Source organism: Nanorana parkeri, unplaced genomic scaffold (assembly GCF_000935625.1).
Source record: "Nanorana parkeri isolate BGI_ZX_2015 unplaced genomic scaffold, ASM93562v1 scaffold614, whole genome shotgun sequence".
NCBI lineage: Eukaryota > Metazoa > Chordata > Amphibia > Anura > Dicroglossidae > Nanorana > Nanorana parkeri.
The window spans coordinates 913563-932858 of record NW_017306882.1 but is presented as its reverse complement, the minus strand read 5'-3'; the positions used below and the strand labels follow the sequence as shown (position 1 = coordinate 932858).

The window sequence follows — 19296 nt, the reverse complement described above, 5'->3', positions numbered from 1 at the left end:
TGCTGTAAATGAAATGATGAGTTTGAGAAGTACAATGAACCCTACTAAGGCTAAGCTGTATGGAGGATTTTTTATGAAACTTCACAATATCTATATTTAACAATTTTGTTGCACACTTGTGATTAATTACACAGCAATAATCTTTTGGAGTTAGTAGGACATAATTGTGTTAATGTATAGCTAATGGGAATGGTGGGACTACAGTGCCTTAGGTGCAGAAGATGCAGCTACTGACAACTGGTTGGGACATGAGCTGTGATCCACTTGCACCAAGTCTATTAATATGGGGGCCTCTAGGTATTGTCTTTACATTTTCGGGTTCTTTGGAAGACTCTCCATCAACAGGAGTAAGTGAAGGTTTCTGTTATGCATAAGAAATTCTTTATTGCAAAAGCAGTGTGACGAAAGCCCAACATTTTTTATTTCGTTCTGAATAGAACAGAGAGGGGTTAGAGCCTTTCTTAGGTTTTCATTGCTGCCTGTGTCTCTATTGGGAAGATTTGCTCTCATGCTTGTCAGGACAGGAAGTCATTAGAAATGTCCAGTGAGCACACAGACAACAACACATTTATAACAAAGTAAACAAGTGTTAGAACAATGTTTTTATTGCTGTCTGTTCCTTCCTGTCATTGTAACAACGGCACAACCCATTTCTTGTATGGCCATCACAGGGACAGAGAATTAGGTAAAATCTCCCCAATGGGGTCACAGACAGAAACTAAGAACCTGACAAAATCTTTCCCACTCTATCCAAATCTAAGAAAATGGTTATAAATAGGCTTACAACCTACCTCCACTTACTCCTTTTGGTACAGAGGCTTCCAAAGAACCCTAAAAATTAAAGACAATGTCTGGAGGCTCCCATATTGCAAGACTTGGTTCAAGTAGATGCCAGCTTATGCCCCAAGCAGAGCAATTCTATGCAACAAGTGAATACAATAAGCAAGCTAATTATGTTATCCAATAAACACATCGACTGCGCTTTAAGTGCAACTTTTCTTTTGTTAAAATAATTCAGAAATGTCTTCTCCTTCACCAGAAAACTGACTTGATATATAGGCCTTGGATGCAGATGCTCTCATTTTGCGCACAAGAAGAGCTGAGTGCCTGTACATCACTGCTCATGTGTGACTCCAAGCCTATAGAAATTAATGGAAATGCCATCTAAAGTCCAAAGTCCATTATAAATGATTGGTTTATTCATTTATTATGGGTATTTACAGTGGATATAAAAAGTCTACACACTCCTGTAAAAATGTTTGAATCACTTCTGAATTTTTCCACCTTAAATGTGACCTATAATCCATGACATTCAATTAAAAAACAAACTGAAATTGTTAAGTGGGGAAAAAATTAAAAAAATAAAATAATGTGGCTGCATAAGTGTACACATCCTCTTATAATTAGGGATGTGACTGTGTTCAGAATTAACCAATCACGTTCAGACTGATGTTAAATAGTACACACCTGCCATTAACTAAAGTGACTCTGATTAAGCCCATGTAAAGTTCACCTGTTTAGTCTGACTTTTCTGACTTTTACTCTGTACTCATTTACTCTTACAGCAAAAGAATGGGTCCGCAGAGAGGTTACAAAGCATCAAAGAGATCTCATTGCTGGAAGGTATCAGTCAGGAGAAGGGTATAAAACAAAAATTCCAAGGCATTAGATATACCATGGAACACATTGAAGACAGTCATCAACAAGTGGGGAGAAGTGGGGACCAGTGGGGACCAGACGAAAACTGGTCCGGGAGCCTGCCAAGAGGCCTACAGCAACAATAAAGAACTTCAGGAATGTATGGCAAGTACTGGTTGTGTACTACATGTAACAACAATCTCACGTATTCTTCATTTGTCTGGGCTGCAGTGAGCCTTTTCTTATTAAGAAAAACATCCAAGCCCAGTTACATTTTGCAAAAAAAAGGAAAATGTGTTATGGTCTGATGAGAGCAAGATTAAACTTTTTGGCTATAATTCCAAAAAGTATGTTTGGTGTAAAAACAATATTGTGCATCTCCATAAGAACACCATACCCACAGTTAAGCATGGTCATGGCAGTATTATGTTTTGGAACTGTTTTTCTCCAGCTGGAACTGAGGCTTTAATCAAGGAGGACGGACTTATGAACAGTTCCAAATATCAGTCAATTTTGGCACAAAACCTTTAGGCCTCTGCTAAAAAGCTGAAGAGGAATTTCACCCTTCAGCATGACAACAACCCAAAGCATACCTCCAAATCAACAAAAGAACAGCTTCACCAGAAGAAAGTCAAAGTTTGGGTATGACCCAGCCATAGCCCGGACCTGAATCCACTTGAAAATCTGTGGGGTGACCTGAAGAGGGTTAAGCACAAAAGAAGATGCCCTCTCAATCTGACAGATTTGGAGCACTTTTGCAAAAGGAAGAGTGGGCAAAGATTCCCAAGGCAAGATATGCCATGCTTATAGACTCTTACCCCAAAAGAGTGAAAGCTGTCATAAAATCAAAAGGTGCTTCAACCAAGTATTAGTTTAAGGGTGTGCATATTTATGCAACCATGTTATTGTAAGTTTTTTTATTTTTTCCCCTTTAAAGATTTCAGTTTGTTTTTAATTGAATTGCAGAGAATATAGGTCACATTAAAGGTGGAAAAAATTCTGAAATTATTTATCTTGCTCTGATTTTTTACATCTCAAAAATCCGCCATTTTTAAAGGTGTGTGTAGACTTTTTTTATATTCACTGTATATAGTGCCAACTATGTACACAGTGCTTTACATACTGCACATTCACTTCAGTCTTTGCCCTCAAGGAGCTTACAATCCAAGGTCCTTATCTCACATAGATACATATTTAAACATGAGCCAAATAACCTATCAGCATATTTTTGGAGCATGGAAACCAGAAGAAATGAATGAAAGCGCACAAGATGCAAACTCCATGCAGATAGCGCCCTGACCGGGATTCAAACTGGGGACCCTGGTGCTTTAGGACAGAAGTACTAGCGGACTGATTTGAAGACAAGCTAGCGGACTGATTTGAAGACAAGCCTAGCTAGTTCAATAATGCTGTTACTGAGACATGTCATGCCAGGTCAGGTTTGCTTTAAAGCCTTTTTTTCTCATAAATTAGTTTATCTCCCATAGCAATATTTGTTTGCCACCTCTATTTGCTTCTCTCCTAGACATCTAACTAAAACCCATATGTAAACCCAACTTTGTAATCTGACATTTACAATTAAAATACTTTTTTTTTTTTTTAAACACACCGATTTGTGTGAAACACAAACATTCAAATTACAAAATGCAAATAACTCATGAAAATGAAAATACCACATATGTTACATTTTATAATTAATTGAATTAGGCCTATAACTGACTATGTAAGTTATTCCTCAATGAAAAAACATGCCATCATTCACACAGCGGATTTACTAAACTAAAGTTGAGAATCTTCACGCAATAAATTGTGTGAATATTCACTCAATATTCAGTCATGTGCAGATAAAGTAAGTAAACAGGACTTTGATTTTTACATGATTGGTTCCCTGAAATATCAGCCTCACTATATCATAGCTAGCAGTTGTAATTTACCCAAGCAAGAGCCCTTTGAACGGTTTCATGTATGTATACATACTGTACATACACAACTGAGATGAATTGTACCAACTTTGATTTAATAATATGTTCAGCTTTGTAACTTATTTCACAACATAATAATTCATATCATAATTCTAGCACCTTTTATTTGATTAAAAAAGGTTTTGTGAAGCTATTTGAAGCTGACAATATTTTCTGATGTCTATTTCAAAATTTCACAGTTTCAGCTTGGCATTGATATTATTCCTCCTGAGAAAACCAAGAAATGTAAAATATGTACTCAAGTTAAAATGGAATGTACTCCCTTCACATGCAGTGAGGCAACCTTGTACAAGGGTGGGACTGACCCATGTTTTTGTACATGCCAGAGGAATTACATGATCTGATCTAATGCCAGCTAGCATCTTCATTTAAGTCATGAAAACCATCTACAAAAGGTAATAGTTAACTAAATAAATAAATAAATAATAGTAAGAAATGCATCAAAGCCAGCATAAAGACATACAATGCAGTAGTAGAATATAAAGATTTACTAACAAAGCTAGCCGAAGGATCAGCCGTAGCACCGGCTGATCCTTCGGCTAGCTTCGGCTCCCTGTGCCCTTCGGTTCAGTAAAACCGAAGGGCTGCTGTACGGGCTCTTCACTATAGCCCGAACAGCTCCCGAAGTGGGCCGAGTGGCTCAGTCGAGCCGAAAGCCTGCTATTGACAGCTGGGCGGAGCCAGCAGTGATCTCACTTGCAATGACAAATCAGCGTCCCCTGGTTACCTTGTAACCAGGGGACGCTGATCTGTCATTACAATGAGAACTTCCGCCTTTAGCTGTCATTTCTCTGGCTGCTAGCCATAGAAGAAGCCGGTGAAGCAGATCTCTGCTTCATCAGCTTCTTTGGGGGTCCCCAGGTGACATTAGGGGCCTTAGAGACCCCTGATGTCTCCATAAAGAGGACCTGTCATTGTTTTTTTTTGCTATCACATAGAGGGATTTTTATCCCCCTATGTGATAGCAATCAAGTTAAGTGTAAAAATTTTTAAAAAAAATGAAAGTCTCATATACAAAAAAAAGAAAAGTTTTAATTCCCCTGCCCCCACGTGCATGCATTTATAAACATAAATATGCATCGGGTGTGCCTACGTGCGAAAACGATTATGCCGCACATGTTACATATCACGCGAATGCTGCAGAGAGAGCAATCATTTTAGGGCCATTAATCACTGATAACACTAAAATGATCAGCTGTAAAAGCTTTTAAAGCGTGACCTATGGCCAATTTTAGGCATGGTAGTTTAATGCGTTTTTGGGGGCGCCCGCAATTTTAAAGCTTGACATGTTTGGTGTCTATTTACCCGACGTGACCCCATCTTCCCATCTTTAATATTTTACTGAAAAATTGGGTACTGATAAATGTTTTATAACATATCGTAGAAAAGACAGTTTTTTTTTCTAAATGTTCGGTACTTTTCTCATTATCTCGTAAAACATGAAAAAAACCCAGTGATGATTAAATACCACCAAAAGAAAGCTCTATTTATCCCCAAAAAATGGTATAAAATTCATTTCAGTACAGCGTTGCATGACGGAATAAATGTCAGTCAAGGTACTGCAGCGCTGAATACTGAAAAATTGCCTGGACAAGAAGGGGGTTTAACACACCAGTCAGCAAGTGGTTAAAATGTTGCTTAAGTGATTTCTTGTGCATATAACAACATATTTATTATTATAGTTTGTTTCATTCTTAAATGCCTTCATAAAGAGAATTGTCTCTAAACTGTTCCTGTCTCTAAACTGTAGCAAGCTTGAAGAGAACCTCAATGAAGCTGAGTTATCTTTGCATTGCAATACTTTAAGAAGTGCTCAGGAGGACTTCTAGAATGTGCGACAGTTTGGAGGGTGTTCAATGTCGCAATGGATGTAGTTACTGTGTAGCTGAGAAATTATGTGAAATGTTGCAAAAACATGTGCAGTGAGTAGCAAACATAAATATGTTGCAAGAAGAGTTCAAAAAAGGCACAAAACATAGATAAAACTTTGCGCTTAGTTAGCATGACATTTTGGTCTTTGGGACAAAACTCAGAACATCCTGCTGACAATGAAATGCAAAGCAGGTCAAACATAGCACCTTAATGGTCATCCAGATAAACAAAATATCAATAAAAAGTGAATCATTTGCATTTGAAGCAGGTTTCAAATGCAAGGCAAATTCAGTACATTCATTTCTGTGGATGACTAGATAGACTGGCTACATGGTTTGGCCTGAACTGAGTTGAGAAAACATGATTGTGGCTGCAGGTAAGAGTGCAGGACAGACTCTCTGGTGGGTAAATCTTACTACTAGGCTACTAGTTAGTTTTACAATGCCAAAAACTGCTAAAATATACCGAAACTTGATCCAGTTCAATAAACACTGCTCCAAAAGTCTTACAGGTCTATTCACAAAAGGATGAAGAGTTTGGACAAGGCAGGAAACGTGTACAATCTAGGACAACATAGCTGAACTGGAAAGTGATCTGAATTAGAGAATTTTTGCAAATCAGGTATTTTGGCCTAGATTGTTCACTTCTCCTGCCTTCTCCAAACTCTTCACCCTTTTGTGAATAGCCCTGTTAATCTTTTGCAGTTACTCCTATGGGTTGCTTTATGTACATACTCTGGTACACCAATGCGAAATGTATGCAGCAGATTATAGAGCTATAATTCAGCAGCAGTAGGTGAAGGCTATTGAGCAGACCAAGTTTCCAGAGACTGGGCAGAAGGGTAACAAAGTGCCAGAGTGTAATAGATTAACTAGCAAGGGTCAAATACAGCCAGGCATGGATGGTGCCAAGTGATAAGATAAGAAGAGCAAGGGTGAAGTCAGGAGTTTCAGAGAAGTCATTGCAAGTTGAGTTAGGGGGAGTCTAGGGCAGGCAGGGTCAATAGCAAAGTCAATCTAAGATCAGCCATGAGCTAATAAATGCTACAATGGGGAACCAGAGTGTGGAATTAGCTGTACTTTAAAAAGGAGGCCAAACCAGAAATAACTGATATGAGTATATATTTAGACAAAGCCAGGGGCATGATGTATCTAATGGCATAAAGGCAGGTGCTTATGCTCATGCCTGGACACGAGAGAGGAATTTGGAGAGGTAGAAGAACTAGAGGAAACAACATAGAAGGAATGGGTACAAGTTAATGAGCAGTAAGATCCAGATCGGAATATCGAAGGAAGCCATGGCAGAGGTAACTGCGTGGAAACCATCAGGAGGATGTACTATTAAACCCCAATTTCCTGTCAACTGCTTGCCTCACTAGGCCCCAGTTACCTGGCCAATACACTTGCAAGTGCCAGCTGCTTGGCTGGTTCTGTGGTAGCTCTCTGGAAAATGGTTTCAACTAGACTTACGGGTCTATTCACTAAGCTGCCGAGGGCAGCCGAGTGAACAACCGACCCCAAGTGATTGAGCCGAACACTGTTTGGCTATTCACTTCAGGCTGGTACGGCTGATTTCAGCCGTACATCGGCTGAAATCAGCCGTACATCGGCTTGCTTCACATGGCTTCTGGTCGGCCGAACATGCTCAGCAGTGAGCGAATAGCCGAATGCCTCTGAGCCTCAGAGGGACCGAGCAGAACAGAAAAATAGTTTAAAAAGTTTAAAAAAAGTAAATAGAAAACGATTGTGCAGAGCTAGCAGTGACAGCTAGCTCCGCCCAATAGTTTCCTATTGTCCGGCGTCTCTGCTGCCGTAAAAAAAAAAACGAAAAAAAAAACCTCTCCCGGGCGCTCTGGGAGCCTCCCACTCCTGGCCGCCCAGGAGAGAAACACTGCTGTTTCTCTGACATCGCTCCGTGTCAGAATAAAGAAAAAAAATACACAGCAGTGTTTCTCTCCTTGGCGGCCGGGAGCAGGAGACTCCCGTGGTTCCAGGGAGTGTTAGATGTTTGGAGATCAGTGTCCCTGGTTAGCAGGTAACCAGGGACGCTGATCTCTCTGCAAGTGGCCGGAGCCAGCCGTAAGATCATGGCTGGCTCCGCCCAGCTGTCAGAAGCAGGCTGTCAGCCGGCCAATGGCCGGCCGCTCGGCCAGCTTCGGCTTTCAGCACGGCTCAGCCGAGCCGATGCATATGCATTCGGCTCGACTGAGCCGCTCGGCCACGTTCGGGAGCTGTACGGGCTATTGTGAATAGCCCGTACAGCACCCCTTCGGTTCTACTGAACCGAAGGGGTCCTGGGGCCGAAGCTAGCCGAAGGATCGGCCGAAGCTATGGCTAGATGCTTCGGCAGCTACGGCTAGATGCTTCGGCAGCTTCGTGAATTCCCTTACTTTTTAAACTCAAGTGGAAGTAAAAATAAAATTATAATGTGTTATATACTCTGCATATTTTAAGTCAATATATATACTGAAAGTTTAAACCACGCATTTTCAATTAAAAATTTAGAAGTGTTTACATTTTAATAAAAGCCCAGCTTCAGCCTGGTAACACAAGTGGAGAATTTCTAATCACTTTTTAATTTGCTGGGTGTCAGACAGAGCAAGATGCTAGAGGAAATCCCCTCAGAGGGATGCAATGAAAACACATTTTCTAATACAGAATAAAGGTTTAGAACTTTGTCCCCATTACTTCCTGCCCAGGTGACAGACACAAAAGGAAGCAAGAAAATCACTACACAAGGAAGACACAAAAGGAAGCAAGAAAATCACTACACAAGGAAAACAGGAAGTATCTAAAACAACATGTCCTCAACAACAGGTTTTTGGTTTTAGATAGAGTAGGAAATGTTTAATACCGCTGTCAGTATTTTTGTCATGTGTCCCATTGGGAAACATTTACTTCACTTCCTGTTAGATATGAAGTGAGAGGAAATCTCTTCAAGGTAAAGAGAAATCCCCTCTGACACACTTATTACCAGATTTCCCCCTCACCTCCTTTTGCTTTGACACTCATATCACATATCACTTGCTTTGACACTCATATCACATAGGGGACTAAGAATCCCCCTATGTGATAGCAAATATACAATGACTGGTGCCTTTTATGGAGACATCAGGGGTCTCTAAGTCCCCTAATGTCACCTAGGGACCCCCAAAGAAGGTAATGAAGCAGAGATCTGCTTCCCATGCTTCTTCTCTGGCTATAGCATCCATAAAAATGACAGCTGAAGTCGGGAGTGATGTAATACACATCACTTCCACCATCAGAGAACGGAGGAGAGATCAGCAAGTGGAGAATCTTGATCTGTCCTCTGTTCCTAGTATAAGAAGCTGCTGTGCTGGTCCCGGGCCCACCCAGGGGACAGCGAAGCCCAGGATAACCGGCAGCAGCAGTGGAGGGGGGTGCACAATGTTTGGCACCATGCAAGCGATTGGACGGCTGTAGAGCCGCCCAAACGCTTGTATGGAATAACCGGTGCCGGCTGTTTAAAACTTTCTGCAGGGTACTGCTTGCGCGCGCGCCCCCTAGCAGAAAAATAAGACGTACATACATGTCCACCCGCTGGGAGCTCTCAGCCATCCGTCCATTCCATTACAACGGGCAGACGGCAACAACTTAATATCTGACCATGCATACTTACAAAAGTTTTGATTGGATTTGGATTTTAAAATTGACTCTTACCCTTTTTCACTAAAAATCACCTCTGCATCCATCTCTGAAATCATTTTACATTCATTAGTTAAGCAAACATATTTTTCTTTTACTCACAGTTATTGTTTTTCCACTTCCTAGTCCTCTTGGGCACTAGTAATGTAATCTGTGCCCAAGCTTTGCATCCTGGGAAGGTTGCATCAGCAGAGCATTGCTGCGAAATCTCATGTGATCTCAGGGAAAGGCATTTTCCTCCCCTGAGATAATGTGCATGGTCACATGTCCTAGTCACATGTGCAAGAGTTCCAGGAGGTAAAGGAAGATATATTAATCTGCCCTGAGTAAAAATGGCCACAGTGAGAAGAATAGGGAGTAAAAGAAAAATAAGGTATACAAAAAATAAAAAGCCTGCCATTATCTAGAAGTATGTGTTTGTAGATTGACATTAGTAAACATTTCTAAAGATGTATTTGTTGTCATTTCAAAGATATGGATAAAGTTCATCTTTAACTGTCTACAATAACTGGTTGTATCATTGGTTGACACAGGAAAGATGGCCTGTGAGTGGTTATTGGAGCGTGTAAAGAGTCCTGTGCCCACATCTCCTTCCTTGAGAGATCTGTTGTAATATTCTGCTTTCGGCATCCATTCAAGCATTTTCTATCCCTATACTTTGATCCAATTCTTTCCCTGACTTAATGAATCACGCCTGAGATTAATCTATGTCTTGGTGTTCCCAAGTGTACTGCTGTGTACCCATTATTTTGTCCTCTTCAGCTTTGGCTCTGCTCCACTAAAGTTCTGGCATATATACTTACTTCCCTTAGAAGCAGGATGTGACAATACTACTAAGGGAAAATACAAGGTACAATGGCTGAATTCTGTCCACAGATTGAAGATTTCCAGTCTGTGAAATGTGTACTTAGATTATGTCACCTACTGGTCCTGTACCACAAAGACAGTTTATGGGGTGAACACTAAACACAAAGATGAAAGCCAATACCATTACAATATCCATCAGCTGTTGTTCGGCTTCATTCTGTTTGAGCAGTTGTTCATCTGAAAATAGATTCTAAACAGACAACTACAAAGGGCTTGGCTGCCAAGTGAAAGCTTGATACCCTGAGAGTGTACGGACTCATTCAGAGACAACTTATTCAGTAGACTTCTAATAAAAACCAATCATGAATGTGTATAAATTGTTTGTACCAGATCCTTGGATTTCCTTCATAATGGCTGATGCTTGCGCCTGTCTTTCTTTTTGTAGGGCACTCTGTGATAACATTTTATTTTCTCCCTGAAACAGAAATGAAAAGAAAAAAAATTGTTAACTGAAGAAAACAGTACACTGCCATAATATAAACATCTCAATGGGGTATAGTACAGGGACCTGTAATCAGATTCTGGATTACTGCTGTCAGATTAGATAAAATGACCCTGTCACTATTTTTAATAGGTGAAATAAAACAATATTCCTAGAAAGAAAACAAATAACACATACCTTCCTGTGCCACATTTCCTTTGGGTTGCACAGATAATCTTACTGAAAGATCCTTAGCATCTGGCATACTTCTGGGTTTGTCAAATGCCTAGTCGTCCCCCACTGTGTGTTATGGCTCCTTCTGCCAGCGATATGTGTGTGTGTGTGTGTGTGTGGCAATATCTGACACTCCTGGAAGTGTCGAATTCAGAAGATTGAGAAAGTTTCATTTTAGCCCAGCAAAGTTCAGGCGGCAAGACAGTTAAGTATTTATTTATTGCTTGCTTTGCAGGAATGTCTTTGTTACATGAAAATAATGACAGTCGCCTTAAATTAAATCATTACTGTCCTTGTCGCTTGCTGTCTTTCTGAGACTTTGGCCTGAGTACTTTCTGAGTCACTGACCTAGAACATGTATGCAGCCAGTGAAGTTAAAACTCCTGATTTGCATACTTGTTCTAGGTAAGTGACTAAGAAAGTACCGAATTTATTGGGTTAGCATGGCAGCCAGGCTGCTAAGAATTTCAAAAGGAAGGATCAGAAGCACTAGTGCACATGTTTCATTTAGGAGTTGAATTCTAGTCCACCTTGAAGTTCTAGGTGTAGGAGGGGCATGACTAGCTCAGATCAAAACCGAACTGTGGGAAGGGTAAGTATTGGAAATAGGATGGGAGGAGATGGTGTGGTCTGCTTGGAGTAGAAGGAGGGTAAAAATGGTTGGTAAGTGAATGATAGGTGGGTTAGCATTGGTGGGTGGAGATTGGGGGTAGTCACTTTAAAGCTTGGTGAGGAAGAGAACCATTTTGTGGTGGAAGAGCAAAGAGCGAGTAAGTCAGCTTATACTTAGGCAGTCAATCAGTTCAAGGTAGATTAGGCTGTTAGGCCCCAGGATGGACAGTGACTTGGAGACTCTGCTGCAAAGAATCTTGGAACAGGTGGTGGCCCAGGGTCCAGACTGGGTATTGGGCCGAAGGCATCTCCTACTGGATTTGGCTGCAAGAAAAGGAGCAGGCCGTCAGAGTGTCTGAGCCCTGATGTCGTTAGGGAACAGAGCAGAAGGTTGAACTCTGCTTCAGTTGGTAAGGGAGGGGGCAGAGCCCAAGCACCATGTTGCCACCGGACGGGGAAAGTACTGTCAGAGGGAGATGTTGCACAGTGAGGCTTGGAGCTGCTTCTGCTGGCAAAACCTGCTACCTCACAGGCAGAGTTAAGAGAGAGAACAGGAGGAGTGTGCTGCTAAGCAAAGAGGAGGGGGGAGTTAGAGGTGACGGGACCCAGTTTCCTCTCCCAGGCTGGGTTCCAGTCAGTAGGGCAGGACACAGGATATGGCAAAGGAACAGATCTTCAGGACTCCTTGCTGGCCACAGATGTGCAGGGGCAGGGGAGTGACCTTGACTTGTCAGCACCTGTCAGTGACCAAGAAGAGAGCAGTGTGAGTGCGGTTTGCTCTCCTAGTGGGATGTCTGATCGGATTGCATCGTTGGCACTGGGACTGGTAGTTGCTGCTCAGATGACTATGCTGCTGCCTGCAGGTGAGGTAGTGGAAGGGTAGATTGGTTAGCAACTTGGCAGGAAACCCACCACATGTAGTGCAGTCTGGGGCGATACTTATCAGGGCAGGTCAGAGGCAAGATGGTTTGATGTTGAACCAGTCTAGTGTAGGCAGGGGGATATGTGGGGGGTTTCCACTCTTCTTTCCTCCCTGCAGGTCCAGCCATCGAGTTCTGTAACCTCTGAATGGGAGGCATATGCAGTGAAATCTACCAGTCCATTGGAATCCTCCACACAACGGGAGTCATCAACATTGATTTCTCAGCTGTATAGCCAGCTAGAACACCTTTTGCATGCCAGCAGCTCTTTGGTGAGTCGACCAGCTTGGGCATTTCAGTCATGCAGAACACTGCACAGGGCGTAGAGGACAGAGGGTTACAATGGATAGTGGGTCTGAAGTAATTAGTGGCTCAGTGGGAAAGGTGCTCCCTTTTGGACCAATTGTACAGTGTCAAATACACACCAGGAGGTAGGGAAGGGGTGAGGCTTCAGGTACTCCTGCAGCAGGGATGGGTGTTGAGAATTGGGCAGCTACAGGTGAGGTCAAGGATAGGGACAAAAAGAAAGAAAAGGAGAGCGCTCAAGAGGCAGGTAAGGAAAAGGAGACGGACAAACCCCTCCCTTTTTCTGACTCCACTAAGAGTAGTACATATGTGTGTTTGGGCACACACCTGAAGCCTGAGGTGAGAGAGAAGGTGGGGAACTGTGAATATATTGATATGTTTACTACCTCTTGAATGTTTCTTGCATGAGAAGTGGGAAAAAAAGTGAGAAAGGAAGAAGATGGAAGGAGGAGGTCCAGACTGGTTCGCTACACTTTTCAAAACTGGTTGCAGCCTTTGGGATTAAGGGGAGTGTAGTGGGGGGTGGGGCACCAGAAAACAATGCTTAGGCCTTTTTTGCTACCTGGAATCTATCATGGAGGCACACAGGGTATTTAGGGGCAACACTTGACTGCTCTATAATGAACAGTTCAGACAGCAGAGGTCAGTGTGACTGAATCTTTCCTGGAAGCACAAGAACATCAGCCTCTGGATGGGGCTCATGGCAGTTTTAAAAGAATTGATGTTCCATGGGACGATTAACTCACTCTTTTGTTCTGGAGTCAATGGTTTGGGGAGCTCTGGACCATCAGCTTCAACAAAGAAGTGAATTTGTGCTAACTATAGCAACCTATCTGCATCTTCCCCTTTGGTGGTTAAGCTGCTGAGGCATTTAGTTTTGGGCTGCCTGCATGGAAACATTAACTTTAGAACTATGCATATCTCAGGCTTAGAAAATGGGGTTGAAGAGACTTTGTCTAGATTCCAGTGCGACCACTTTCACCAACTGGCCCGGAGGTGGATGACGAGGCCATCCCATGATCATTTGAGGAACGTTGTATTGACAGGTGGTAGGCTGGGTGAGGAACTCCCTGGTGAGGTCTACTTGGCCAGCATATACCATGGTATAGAGAAGATGGTCTGAGTTCATGTATTAATCGTAGAGTGGTGTGGTTGGATGGGGCAATATAAACTTACTCCTGTGGTTCTTGCGAACGCTGAGGGGGATGGGGTGTCGGCAGCGGCCATCAACAAGTATATGGCAGCCTTGCCTTTTCTGTTTAAACTATATTGAGATGAGGATGTCACAAAATTATTCCTAGTGTGGCAGGTACTAAAGGGATGGTGTAATGAGCGTGGCTCAGTCATGTTAACAATTTTGGAGTGTTATTTTTGTGTATTGCTGGGGTATGCCAGTTGGAATTTGAAGTCTCCCTTTTTCAGTTGGCATTCTCTTTGGCGTTCTATGGTGCCTTCAGAATTAGCAAACTGGTCTCTCATAACATGGGGGGAAGGTGATGGCTTAGCAGCGAAAGGTGCCTGCTGCTGGGATAATCCCTGCATTTGTCTGTTTACAATTCCAAGATGAACAGTAATAACAGAGTACTTAGGGTTCAGCTCCATGCTCAGGAAGGCTTGATCACCTAACAGTAGCTTTTTGTGGTAACTTGGGGATTTTCCCCGCATGCGTTTTACCTTTATTGCTGCACCAGGATGGTTTTGCATTGTTGCATTACCAATTTCAGGTGGTTTTCAAGCATTGCTTGCAGGGTATGTGTTTATAGGCAGTGAAGTCCCATTCTTTAAGGATAGGTGCAACCACAAGAGCACACAGATGGGGTCTGGATGAGGAAGTTGTAAAAAAAAAAAAAGGGTAGTGGGTTTCGGCTAGGATGAGGTTATATTATTATAATACAGGACTTATATAGCGCCAACAGTTTGCGCAGCACTTTACAATATGAGGACATTACAGTTACAATACAAGTCAAGACAAAATGGTAAGGAGGGCCCTGCCTGTGAGAGCTTAGTTGAATACATGTATAAGGAGTTTAATGGGAATGGAGGGGGGTGGGGTGGGTAGTTTTACATTTGTTGTATATGTTTTTCTTTCAACCTCTTTTAGGCAAATGTGTAATCTGCGTGATTGTGTAGTGTAGTATTTTAAGTGGGGAGGGAAGGATACCGTGGGCTTGCATCCAGTCTAATTGCTTGCATGACCTCTGCAGTGCTTTGCTGAACAAGCATAAATGTTCCAGTGCAGCTAAAGTATATGTAAATGAGACAATCTATTGATTTCAGTAACAGTATTTTTTTAAAGGACAAAGTTTGAATAGATCCACTGTTCATCAGGTCACAGCAATACTATTAAACAGAGATTTAACAATTTGCAAAGACAAATTCTACAATTCTAGATTTGCCGTGCTTGGTATTGAAATTTACTTTAAAGGATAGGCAAATGTTTAAACAAAGTTTCCTCATGCTAAGCAGATGTATTCCAAGCTTTACCCCAAATCTCTTAAAGAAGAATTCCAAGAATTTTTTAATTAAGTGCTCATTTGTGTCTAGTTGCTAAAATAACAAAGATATACTCACCCGAAGCTCTGAGCCGACCAGCTATTGTCCCCCAGCCTTACTCCCCCTCCCTGCAGCAATGTAAACTTCCTCAGCATCCTCATTTCTGTACACCGTGTATGGACGTTGATTATTTACGGGACCTTAGACCTCTGTGGAAGAGACATTGGAAGGACCGGTCTAAAAAGAAGCCAGCTAGGAGCTTCGGCTGAGTATAACTTAGTATTGTTAGCCCCAATGCAAGGGTTAATAAAATAATTTCCTGGAGTTCTTCTTTAACTAGATCTTGCCACTGAGGCCCACAACAATGTTTACATGCATTCCTTGCTGGCTTCTTTACTTGATGTCCATGCGTGTCCAGTTTGGACACATAGACTTCTTTGGGGCTGGGAGATGGATTGGCTATAGGGCCCAAACCGCAAATGCGCAGACATTAGGCATGTGTGGGAGGATTGGAAATATTGCTGTGAAATCTAGGTAACTGTAGAGATTTAAACAATAATTATTAACTGTTTGAAGACTCAACAAGCCATCTACAAAGGTATGGGTAGTTTGTTGATTCTTCAGACAGGAATAAAACTATTCTATAAAATATGCGTGCCCGAAAGAAAATAAACCCTGATGCACTAAACCCCAACTGTACTTGTTTAACCGAGCAGAATAAAAAAAATTGATAAATGGGAAATAAAAGATATTACAAAAATAAAACACAAAATGACTGCGGGGGAGGTTGGGTAGCAGCTGCAGATATACAAAAACGTTCTGATGAAGGGGGTGTGCCCCGGAAACGCGTCAACACACTACTGATCTGCACACAGTACTCATTGTACAGATCCCTCCAGTGCTCCGTTTTATATTGCTTCACAAACTTGTTGTCAATCTACCATTGTGAGTACCTGCTAGCTTGTTTTCTTTTATGATCGTTGAATAAACTAATCTGCAGTAGGAAAGGCGCCCCTCTCTTTGTGTTTTCTTAAAGAATATGTAGCCCACCACACTGCAATCCACAGTAATTTAGCACAGTATAGCAACTAACTCTCTCTATATAGACTGTCAGCTCTCCCTAAACTACTTCAACACACATTGACAAATGGCTCCTGGGAACCCATCCTTTTATAGTGAGGGGTCTGGCACATAACAAAGATCCTATTATTATCTCTTCAAAGCCAGCTAACCTGAGTTTAAAGGCCATGCAGTGCATTATGGTTACAATTAATTCAGCCCAAAGAAATTAACCATAAATTTGCTGAACCGCCAACCTCAAACACACAGGATTTACCTTTAACCCAACATAGCAAAGAACCCAAACCTCGCCCTCTCTGCCAATATACAACACTGGCAGAGCAATTTCATTAGATTGCCAACACACCCTTTTATGTAGATATAATATGTGATGAAGAATAACTGTAGAATACGTGTAGAGTGACAATATCTAATATCAGTGTGACATGTTGCACCTAGGGACAACAGAAATGGACGTAAGTGTACTCATCTATAGCTGAAGCCATGTGTTTTTGGAAACAACTATATAGAGTTACGCAGATCTCAAGGACAAGCTATAAGTACAGGCATAGGGTCATGACATGGTATGCTGTCTGCAGGCCACACTCTTTTACTTAGACCTATAAAACTAAAAGCAGTACCTTAGCCAATAAAATACATTAGAAAAAAACAGCTTAGTGTTTTAAGTTAAGGAAAATAAAATGAATCCCCAAATCATCTGTATGTTGCTGGAATGGGTTTTGTTTAAACTGTGTTTTAGTATTTTAGTATAAATACTAAAAAGAATTACTATTTCATATATTCATATAGTGCTGACATATTATGCAGTGTTGTACAGAGTACATAGAACAGCAACATCAAACAATTCCTATCACTCCACATTTCAGTAGAGCTTACAGTGTAATGAACAAAGCACATTTATAGTCACATTCACAAAGACATACTCTAAGACCAGATTGAGTAGATCAGGGGTGCCCACAATTTTTGTGTTAAGATCTACTTTTCAAATAACGAGCTACATGAGATCTACCAACAACAAAAAAGTCCCTCGCTCTCTCTCTCCTGGCTGTCTCTCTTCGCTCTCTTGGCTGTCTCTCCTTGCTCTCTCCCCTGGCTATCTCAGCAGACTCAGGCTAATAGGTAATCATGTATGCACAGCTAAATAAAATATATCAAAATGGAATAAAGGGGCCGCCATTCACACCCTTCCTGATCTACCAGCATCAGCTTTGAGAGCTACTGGAAGATCACGATCTACCTAATAGGCACCCCTGGAGTAGATCCTGCCCCAAGTATGCTTTTGGACCGTGTAGAGAAACTGGAAACCTAAACAAAGGGAGAGCATACAAACGTATGTAGCATCTCAGGTGGGAAATAAGCACAGGATTATGTTGTTAAACAGCAAGCATGTAACACCTGTGCTCTTAATTAATATCAAATTATACACATTTTACAGATTTTACTGTATTGTGCTGAAATCTGATTGTCTATGTGCACTCTACACATAGCCATTCCACTTTGCATTGCCCTTTTAAAAGGAATCTGTCATCAATTAAATAGAGGTTGTATATACAGGAGTTCACTAATTAGACAAAATATCAAGTTTCCTCTGAGTATGTCAGTACCTCAGCTGAATCAATGTAATGCAAACTTCTCTCTGGACTGGACCTTGTTGAATAATTCTGTCCCTAAAGAGTGCACTACTTATTACTCGTCAAAGGCAGCATGCAATTAAAAAGCAAAAATGATATCTGCAATGTTGGAGTAGGAGATTGCCCCATCCTGCCTGGCAAATAGACCAAGTAAGATAACGTTACTTAGTGAACATGACCTAAACTATGTTATAAAGTAACAACAGTTATTGTGGGACCAGCCAGGGCAGGCCTTAGGCCTTTAGGAGCCCTGTGCGAGAAAGCTTTACAGCGCCCCTCAGTGACCACACCCCTCAGTGACCACACCCTTTGGTGGCCACACCCCAGTAACCACACCCATTTTTCACAATATCCGCACCATTTAAAGACTCCTATTTTGTTAAGCTGCAAAAAAACATATTAAAAAGTATGATAAAAATAAAACGTTTATTCAAAGGTATTATACTTGTAGGCACAATATAAGTATTCTTATTAACTACCTCACAGCCGGCCGCTGTGTATACACGGCCGGCCGGGAGCTTCTTGGATGTAACTGGGCGTGTATACACGTCCTGTTAGTCCCGCCCACTCGTGCGCGCGGTGCGCGCGGGAAAGACATATCATTTAAAAACCGGCAGCGATGCCTGTTACCATACAGGCTATAGAGCCGGCGGATCGCTTGTATGGGGTCCCGGTATGTGCGCCCCCCCCCCTCCGTGGCTTCCCCCCTCCCGCTGTCATGCTTGTCCCGGGCTCTGCTGTGCCCGGTGCAAGCCTGGGACCAGCATAGTGGCTCCCTGACAGAGGATTAGAGGGAGGTCGGTTCACGATCTCCCTCCAGTCCCCTCTCCGCTGTCAGAATGCGGAACTGATGTATATTACATCACTTACGCATTCTTGTGTCACTCTCCAGCTTCAGATGCTGGAGAGAAGCTGATGAAGCAGACCTCTGCTTCATCAGCTTCTTCAGGGGGGTCCTAGGTGACATTAGGGGTCTTGGAGACCCCTGGTGTCTCCATAAAGAGGACCTGTCCCTTCTTTTGTTATCACATATAGGGGTTTCTTAGCCCCCTCTGTGATAGCAATAAAGTTAAGTGAAAAAAAAAATAGGAAACATTTTTTAAGTTTCCCCAAAAAGTTTTTTCAAGTTACACATAAAAAAGAATTAAAAAAAACAAATTTTTTTAAAAAGTCCCCACCCCTACATACACGCATGTAAACATGCGTCAGGTGCGCATACCTGCAAAAACGACGATTGCGCCCATTACGCCGCACATGTTACATATCGCGTATCACGTTGCAGTGAGAGCAATAATTTTAGGGCCATCAATCACTGATAACACTAAACTGATGAGCGGTAAAAGCTTTTAAAGCGTCGCCTATGGCCAGTTTTGGGTATGCTAGTTTTTTGCGATTTCGCGAGTGCGCACAATTTTTAAGCTTGACATGTTTGGTGTCTATTTACCCAATGTGACCCCGTCTTTTATATTTTACAAAAAAAGAGGGTAATATAAGTTGTTTTTTCAGTAATTTCTCCTGAATATAGTACAAAATAAAACCCCCAATGGTGATTAAATACCACCATAAGAAAGCTCT

At 41.9% G+C, this 19296-nt stretch overlaps 1 protein-coding gene across 1 annotated transcript in view; it reads right to left on the bottom strand.

Moving 5' to 3' along the window:
• The window catches only part of MYOZ2 (myozenin 2), a 55127-nt gene that overhangs the window by 28468 nt on the left and 7363 nt on the right, over positions 1-19296 (bottom strand). Inside the window, exon 2 of the mRNA XM_018562933.1 lies at positions 10352-10439. Within this exon, the coding sequence (XP_018418435.1) occupies positions 10352-10427 (76 nt within the window). The 5' untranslated portion in view covers positions 10428-10439. The remainder of the gene's footprint in view (positions 1-10351; positions 10440-19296) is intronic.